The 9,409-nt window shown below is 45.3% G+C and overlaps 1 protein-coding gene across 1 annotated transcript in view; it reads left to right on the top strand.

The window, feature by feature from the left end:
- LOC308382453 (mitogen-activated protein kinase kinase kinase 11) overlaps positions 1-9,409 on the top strand; it is a 51,464-nt gene that overhangs the window by 31,278 nt on the left and 10,777 nt on the right. The window contains exons 3-5 of the mRNA XM_080860181.1: positions 1,209-1,357; positions 6,049-6,224; positions 6,521-6,761. Of these exons, the coding sequence (XP_080716307.1) occupies positions 1,209-1,357; positions 6,049-6,224; positions 6,521-6,761 (566 nt within the window). The remainder of the gene's footprint in view (positions 1-1,208; positions 1,358-6,048; positions 6,225-6,520; positions 6,762-9,409) is intronic.

Below are 9,409 nucleotides of genomic sequence, written 5' to 3'. Positions count from 1 at the left end.
AATTCGTGAACGTCCCCATGCACATAAACACATTGTATACATTGTAACAATAACATTACATACAGGGAAATTAGCAAAGCCAGCTACATAGGCTACTGTACAATGAATATGAAAATATTTGTTCACTGAATAAGCGAGTTCTATCCAAAACAGTTGCGTTTCAGTTTCAAAGTTTCAGTTTCGGTTTCAGTATTTCAACGTGAATGAGAGGGAGCACAAGAACTGAGCGTCTAGCAGTGATTATCATATCATAGACATATATGATGCATGTATATGAAGAGAATTAGGCCTATGTATTGCTTGTTTTTTTTTCATGATTAAAAAAAAAAAAAAAAACATATTCCCCCCTCTGGTTTTTGGACAAATCGCACCCTACTCACACTCACACTCACTCACTCACACTCACTCACACTCACACTCACTCTCACTCTCACTCTCACTCTCACTCTCACTCTCACTCTCACTCTCACTCTCACACTCACACTCACATGTTTGTGAGTGTGAAACATGCCAGCTTATGAATATGAGCACAGGACTACTTCTGTCTGAGTGTGAGTGTGAATGTGAGTGTGAGTGTAAGTGTGTCACACTTACACTCACACTCACATTCACACTCACACTCAGACAGAAGTAGTCCTGTGCTCATATTCATAATGTGGTCTGGGACGGCACAGAAAATATAAGAAAAGCTTTCACAACACGACATCTACGGTATATCAACTATATTGCCAAAAGTCATCAGTTAGCATGCTAGCAATCTTTTAGCAGTGAAAAGTATGCAGTTGCTGGTGTTTGCACGTGTTTCTGTATGTCTTTGATGTTCTACTAACACACTAGTTTTGGAACACAGCTCCTTACTGCTGATTTAAAAGGTGCTCTGCAGCTAAGCAATGGAACGGGGGGAAACTACATGCAGAAAACATCCAGAACTTTTTCTTTAAGGAAACCATTTCGTTCCATGTCATTCATTGCATATTTTTTTTTTTTTTTAACGTTTTTTTTTTTGCCAGAGGTAAAACTGTTTTAGAAAACCTTTCAGATTGAATTTTTACTTTTCCAAATCAAGTCACTTGCTCTAAGGGGCTCTTGCCCCATGCCTTATGCACTAGGCTCTTGACCTGTCGATTTTTTTGACCTGTCGATCGATACAATTGAATTCAACTCAACTCAACCGAATTGAATGACACACTTCCTGTCTCTCTTCCCAGCTATGGTGTGCTCTTGTGGGAGTTGCTGACCGGTGAGGCTCCCTACCGGGGCATCGATGGTCTGGCCGTGGCCTACGGGGTGGCTGTCAACAAGCTGACCCTCCCCATCCCCTCCACCTGCCCCGAGCCCTTCGCCCAGCTCATGTCCGGTAAGTAAGAAGAAGAAAGCCGCCATATTTCAGATACCACCTGACACTATTATGGCCCCATAGAAAGAAAAACACAGCCAGCATAAGTAGTCAAAACAATGTGTCAGATCGTGTTGTTGTATTCAGGCGTTTCGCTTTCACTGATGTCATCCTAGTCTGGAGATGTTGAGCAAAGTGTTTTGGTTTATTGTCCTCCGCCGTCTGCTGTATCAATTAGGGCTGGGACGACGCGTGTGTGTCATCGATTACGTCGACGCAAAAAATACGTCGACGCAAAATATTTCGCGCCGATGCATCATTTGAAAACAAAAAAAACTGTTTAATTAACGATTTGCGATATTTAGCGTAGTTTGTCTCACTGAAAAAACATTCCACCCAAGAAATCGCTGGAGCCAGCCCGGCAGCCCCTACTTGCCACAAAGTCAGTCGGGTGGGGGGGGGGATTCCCGAAGTTTAGTTTTTAATCATTTTTCACCACAGCTTTGCAAACTAATACGCTTGTGAACGCTATTTTAAACTTCATTACCGAGCGTACAGCTTAACTGTGTGGTTCACCCGTCTTAACTGTCAAATGGCTCATTTAAACAATATCACCCGTATTAATCTCCTTTTGAAACCTACGGGTTTAATTGCTGTTCATTAGGTTATAGTTATACAGTCTTCCTGCTCATGAAAACGTTCCTGTTTTGCAACAGGCTAACTTTCTTTACACCCACCTGCTAGTCTTGTTTATTGCAAACAGCCCATGAAATTAGTCAGCCACATTAAACACGAGGAGAACATGTAGTTATGAAAATAATAAATAATGAAATGCATCTGAAAACCAGCTTTTAATTGATTTGAGGGTTTACGGTATATGTTGTGTACTCAAGGTATGAAATGACACGCAAACTAAGACGACACTGTTGTAACGTTATGTTTAGGTTGTCGTCATGGGTCACACTGTCATGCCGTGACCGCGCAAGAAACGTTAATGTTACACACATAGGATTTGATTAGTTTGTTGTGAGATTTAGGCAGTGGGCATGAGTGTACATTCATCTTCTCAACAAATAAGAATGACGAAGCGAGACGTTCCTTCTATTTTGACGTCTTGTGCTTGCTCAGCGAAATCAATTAAATAGATGGCTAGTTCTCGCCAAACATAACAACCTTCTACGTGTATCACGTACATTCACACTTAATCAATGCATCTTGGGTAATGAAGTCCCTTTCAATGCAATTCCCAAATCAAAATGATATGTAGTCAGTTTTTAACCACATATATGATGACACATGAACTGCCAAACTGTCAATGTTTAATGTTAACTCATCTGTTAGGGCAGCAGATCCAATATCTGTAACATTCCTTTGAAGCACTCTGGGAAAGTAATGAACGCGTGCAAAACTTAAAAGTAATTCATGTTTTTTTCCCCAGATGTAGAAATCAACATGTATAGTAAATTGCTATTAGTGAATTAATGGGGAGATAATCGATAATCGAATCGAATCGAATCGAATCGAATCGAATCGAACTGAAAAAAATGAATCGTTAGATTAATCGATGCATCGAAAAAATAATCGCTAGATTAATCGTTTAAAAAATAATCGTTTATCCCAGCCCTAGAGTCAATCAGTGCCACACGTCAGAGTGTGGGGTATGTGGACAAACAAGGCTAGCGAGTCCTCTAAAGGAAAACCCCACTTAGCTGAAGGAGTCTAAATGTCATTCTATTCTATTCACTATTGTAATCAAGAATATTTCTTACAATCTACAGAATCTTTTAAGGCAAAGGCTCCCATCCCTACTACCCCCCTGCCCCCACAAATAAAGCATTTACCGCATTTGAACATAAGGCACCTCTGATGTTGACCAATCTTAGCCTAATTTGTACATAAACTCCTCAAAAAAAGCACGGAAACGTTTCTTCAGTCGATTATCCCTCCCCTTTAATAATACCAATCGGTATTGTATTGTATATCGATGGAAAGCCTGATAAGTCACCTTTACAACGAGGTACAACTTGTAAGGATCGTGCATTCGTGGAATGAGCAACACAGGTAACCGTGTGGGTAGCGGCCCACATTTTTTTTGCCAAAATCCCCTGCAATATTCTTCTGTTGGTATTCACTCTTGTTTTGAGTTGCTTGGTGGATTTGATGATTCTCCCACAGTATTAAGGAAAAAACAACACATATTGACCATTTTTACACTTTATTAATTTTACACTGTCAGGGACCTCAGTAGCATGTGGAAGATCCATACGCAGCCACAACAGCTTGGCACCTCCTGTGGGATGGCATCCCATTCCTGAACCAGAATTTGTAGCAAGTCAGCCAACATGGCTGCGTTGGTCACTCTGGCACGTACAGCACGCCCAAGCTGATCCCACAAGTATTCAAATGGGTTGAGGTCTTGACTCACGGCAGGCCATTCCATCCTCTCCACTCCCAAGTTCTGGAGGTACTCTGTGATGATCCTGCCTCTGTGGGGGCGAGCGTTGTCATCCTGGAGGATGGAGTAAGGTCCCAGATTCTGGAGGTATGGGGTCGCCACTGGCTCCAGAATCTCATTCCGATTCCTCACTAAATTCCAACAGAAGAATATTGCAGGGGATTATGGCGAATTATTTTGGGCTGCTACCCACACGGTTAGCTGTGTTACTCATTCCACGAATGCACGATCCACATGCTACTGAGGTCCCTGACCGTGTTCCACGAATGCACGATCCTTACAAGTTGTACCTTGTTGTAAAGGTGACTAATCAGGCTTTCCAACGAAATACAATACAATACCAATTGGTATTATTAAAGGGGAGGAATAATCGACCGAAAAAAACGTTTCCGAACCTTTTTTGAGGGGTTTAGTTGAAAGGTAGGCCATACCTTTCAATAACGTACAAATGAAGCTTAGATTTGTCAACATGAGAGATGCCATATGTTCAAATTGGAGCCAGGTTTGGTAAAATGCTTTTTTCAGTCACTGATCCCAGCACAGTGAAGGACCAGGTCCAAACTGTCCTCCAGTGTGTTACAGCTCCACAGCCCTGGGGCTGTAGGCCATATTTACATTATCATCACGGGTCTTGGCAGGCTTTTTCTTGCACATCTCCGAACAGCGAGAACATTCCGAAACCAGGAATAAATGGGAAGTTTGTGCCGAAACCAGGAATAAATGGGAAGTTTGTGCCACAGCGCCCAAAATATCCTTGCTGAGTTTTCACAGCAAACACAGCAGGCTAAAAGTAGCAAATTCAATCACGCTGCCCTTAATTATATTCAGCGAAATGAAAGTGAACTATGTGCCGTGCTCTTCAGCGTGATCTTGATTGTTATGCATCATGTTCACCCTACGTGCTGAAAACATGCAGACAGGACACGACTCATCACGTCACACAATCGTCTTGTTCAGTGTTTTACATATGAATGGGCCTGTAGATTCTTGTTGGATGTTTCATTAACACAATGTTTCGGTAAAGGTGCATTTAAACACATTGTTTCGGTTAGCGTGCATTTGCACACATTGTTTCGGTTAACCTGCATTTGCAGACATTGAGATGAATGATATCAGTGTCCTGTTGTCTGATGCGCCTCCTATTGTCTTTGTGATTGGCGCCAGCGTAGGACAGACGACAGTGAGTATATGAACACTTGCACACTGGTTGCTCTGAAGTGAAACATTTTCAGTTCCCTGACACAGCCTCTGACCACAGCTTTGCACAGCACTGGTTCTTAAAACAAATGCTGGACAGACGGGTTAAGAATAACTGATTTGGCAGTGCAAGTCTCCAAATGACACATCCAGTCCATTTGGGTGCATACGATGAAGGCATTTGCAGCGAAGTGAAATAGACTGTGGCAGATCACTGGAACTGTTGCTGGTGTTGTTTTTGTTGTTGTGTTTTTGGCCTTGGAGGATAGATTGAATGTGGATGTGTGTGTGTTTGCGTGTGTTGGGGATGCCACGTTGCGAATGCTGTTGCCTGAGTTTAGGTCACCCACCGTCTTTTCCTCTAGGGAACACTTGAATGACACTTTATTCCGACCATTTCAGTTTTTCCATTTAGCCGAGCATGTTCAATTATGATAAACGTTATATAGTATATAGTTAAAGTGTCCTACAGAGCTTTTGTATTTGCATGTCCACTCATCCAGTGCATTGGTGACTGTTTGCTAAGGGCTATCATGTAGCTTAGCATGCGTAATGCCTTGGAATGTGCTGTGTATAAAGCACCTGTGTAAGTGTTTACAACCGAAGGCCACCCTGACACACCACGTGTTGTGTTAGAGAGAGCGTTGACGTGGCGAGCGCTAGACAGAGTGTGTTTAGAGTGTTTGTAAGAGAGTGTGAGTGTTCTTGTGTGAGAAGTCTTCCTCTATTTGTCTGTTCTTCTGACCTCTCTGTTTCATGTTTATCCTGAGTATCATGCATGGGTGTGGCACACAGAGTGTTTTGTTTGGTTTTGCTCTTGTTGTTGTTGTAGATGTTGTGTTAGTCAGTGTGTCGTCAGATTCATTTGAGCCTGTGTGCATGTATACCCTCAGTTTGTGTGTGTGGGTATGTGTGTGGCAGTGCCTCAATTCTTCACCTAAGTGCATTTCGTGAAGTGGACATTCTATCGAATGCCTGCTAAAATAAATAAAAGTTTAGTGCTTTGGGTGTTGGTGGCCTTGGAGAATGCCTGACTAAAAATATGTGCCTGGCCTGACAGAGTGCTGGGACCAGGACCCTCACCGGAGGCCCAGCTTCGCCTCCATCTTGGATCAGCTGACAGCCCTGGAGCAGCAGGTAAGGGAGGAGATGCCTCAGGACTCCTTCCACTCACTGCAGGAGGACTGGAAATTGGAGATCCAGCACATGTTCGACGAGCTGCGTGCCAAGGAGAAGGTGTGTGGACTTGTGGACCTGTGTGTGTGTGTATGATGTGCATGCTGTTTGCGTTTATGCTCTTTGTGTAACCGTGTCTACGTGTTGTGTTCTGTTTAAATCTGTGAGTGTATGCATGTGTGCATAACTTATGTGTATGCATGTGTGTGAGTTTTGTCTTCACATCTGTGTGTGTGTGTGGTGTGTGTGTGTCTGTGTGATGTGTGTGTGTGTGTTTGTGCGTGTTTGTGGTCATGTGTCTGTGTGTGTGTGTGTGTGTGTGTGTGTGTGTGTGTCTCTCTGCTGTGCGTACGCAGGAGCTGCGTTGCCGTGAGGAGGAGCTGAAGCGCGCGGCGCTGGAGCAGAAGTCTCACGAGGAGTTCCTGCGTCAGCGTGAGCAGCAGCTGGCCCAGTGGGAGCAGGACGTGTTCGAGCGCGAGCTCAGCCTCCTCATCCTCCACATGAACCAGGAGAAGCCCAACGTCAAGAAGCGCAAGGGCACCTTCAAGAAGCACAAGCTAAAGAGCAAGAACGGGGAGAAGATCAGCATGCCACAGGGTGAGAGGAGAGAGGAGGGGATGGAGAGAGGGGGGGTAGAGGGAGATAGATTGAGAGAGGGATGGAGAGAGGGGGGGTAGAGGGAGATAGATTGAGAGAGGGATGGAGAGAGGGGGGGGTAGAGGGAGATAGATTGAGAGAGGGATGGAGAGAGGGGGGGGTTGAGGGAGATAGATTGAGAGAGGGATGGAGAGAGGGGGGGTAGAGGGAGATAGATTGAGAGAGGGATGGAGAGAGGTGGGGGTAGAGGGAGATAGATTGAGAGAGGGATGGAGAGAGGGGGGGGTAGAGGAAGATAGATTGAGAGAGGGATGGAGAGGGGGGGGTAGAGGGAGATAGATTGAGAGAGGGATGGAGAGAGGGGGGTGGTAGAGGGAGATAGATTGAGAGAGGGATGGAGAGAGGGGGGGTAGAGGGAGATAGATTGAGAGAGGGATGGAGAGAGGTGGGGGTAGAGGGAGATAGATTGAGAGAGGGATGGAGAGAGGTGGGGGTAGAGGGAGATAGATTGAGAGAGGGATGGAGAGAGGGGGGGTAGAGGAAGATAGATTGAGAGAGGGATGGAGAGGGGGGGGGTAGAGGGAGATAGATTGAGAGAGGGATGGAGAGAGGGGGGGTAGAGGAAGATAGATTGAGAGAGGGATGGAGAGAGGGGGGGTAGAGGAAGATAGATTGAGAGAGGGATATACTGTATATATGTGTACATCTTGTATTATAAATGCCTGTATTATGTTACATACAGGTCATTTTCCTGAAACACTTACCTTGAACACATTGCATTAGTGTACATACACCTGGAATATGTGGAATATGGACATATCCAAAACATTGTTATACACACACACACACACACACACACACACACGTACGCACATGTACACACACGCGCACACATGCGCACACACACATGCAAACACACGCACGTACACACACACACACACACACATGCACACACACACACACTCAGACAAACACACTCAAACCACATGAATGCTTAGCGGTATGTAAAGTAAAGGCAGTCTTCAGAGGAGTTGGAGAGAAACAGAAAAGCCTCTGGTCTGCAGTTTTTAGACACTCATTCATCTTGAACATCCGTTCTCTACACATGTGCGCAGAGGGAGAGCGAGAGAGGAGAGAGCATGAGGGAGGGAGGGAGGGAGGGAGGGACTGTGCTTTTTTTCTTTCTTTTTTTTTGCTCGTCTCTGTATAGCCGTGTGTGTGTGTGCGTGTGTGCGTGTGTGTGCGTGTCAGGTGTGTGTGTGTGTGTGTTTGTGTGTGGTTAGTGTCTTTTTGTGTTGGTTAAGTGTGGATTGGTGAAAGTATGTCTGTGTGTGTGTGTGTGTGTGTGTGTGTGTGTGTGTGCTGGAGTATGTGCATTGGTTAAGTGTGTGCAATGGATTACATGTTTTAGTTAAGTGTGTGAGGCTGTGTGTGTGGTAGTTGTGCTTGTGTATGTTTAGTGTGTGTATTGGTTTAGTGTGTGTATGTGTGTGTTTTTAGTGTTTTATGTGTGAGCGTGTGTGTTTTTAGTGTTGTATGTGTGTGTGTTTAGTGTTGTGTGTGTGTGTGTTTAGTGGGTGTGTTTTTAGTGTTGTCTGTGTGTATGTGTGTGTTTTTAGTGTTGTCTGTGTGTATATGTATATGTATATGTATCTGTGTCTGTGTCTGTGTGTGTGTGTGTGTGTGTGTGTGCCTGTGTCTGTGCCTGTGTCTGTGTCTGTGTCTGTGTGTGTGTGTCTGTGCCTGTGTGTGTGTGTGTGTGTGTGTGTGTGTGTGTGTGTGTGTGTGTGTGTGTGTGTGTGTGTGTGTGTGTGTGTGTGTGTGTGTGTGTGTGTGTGTGTGTGTGTGTGTGTGTTTAGTGTGTGGGTTGTGAGCCTGAGGTCAGCTCTTTCCCAGCAGCAGGGTGGTGATTTGGTGGGGGGTTGATGAGAGGGAGATCCAGCCCAGCCACACCCGCCGGCTTCCTGTCTCTCCTGGCCGGCCTCTCTCCCTCTCTCTCTCCCTTTTTTCTCCCTCTCTCTCTCCCTTTCTCTCTCTTTCTCTCCCTCTCCCTCTCTCTCTCCCTTTTTTCTCTCTCTCTCTCCCTTTCTCTCTCCCTTTTTTCTCCCTCTCTCTCTCCCTTTCTCTCTCTTTCTCTCCCTCTCCCTCTCTCCCTTTCTCTCCCTTTTTTTCTCTCTCTCCCTTTCCCTCCCTCTTTCCCTTTCTCTCCCTCTCTCTCTCTCTCTCTCTCTCTTTCTCTCCCTCTCTCTCTCTCTCTCTCTCTCTTAAACACTCTTACTCTTTCAGTAACTCTCTCTCTCACACAGAGTTGCTCTCTCCCATCTTTCTCTGCTCTTTCTCACACACACACACACACACACACACACACACACACACACACACACACACACACACACACACACACACCTTCCTGGCCTCTCTCTCTTTCTTACACCTCACATGCCCTCTCTCTTTCCCTTTCTCTGCCTCATGCCAAACTTCCAGCCCGCTCCACACCCTTCCCTTCCCTGGTCCAGGCCTTGGTAGTGTACTTTCCCAGACAGAGGCCCTGTGCTCCTGCTGCTAGTGTTAGGGCTCCCAGCTATCACACACACACACACACACACACACACACACACAGATACACACACGCACGCACTCATGCTGCT

This window comes from Sprattus sprattus (assembly GCF_963457725.1).
Source record: "Sprattus sprattus genome assembly, chromosome: 21".
Lineage (NCBI taxonomy): Eukaryota > Metazoa > Chordata > Actinopteri > Clupeiformes > Clupeidae > Sprattus > Sprattus sprattus.
This window is presented reverse-complemented; position numbering and strand designations above follow the sequence as displayed.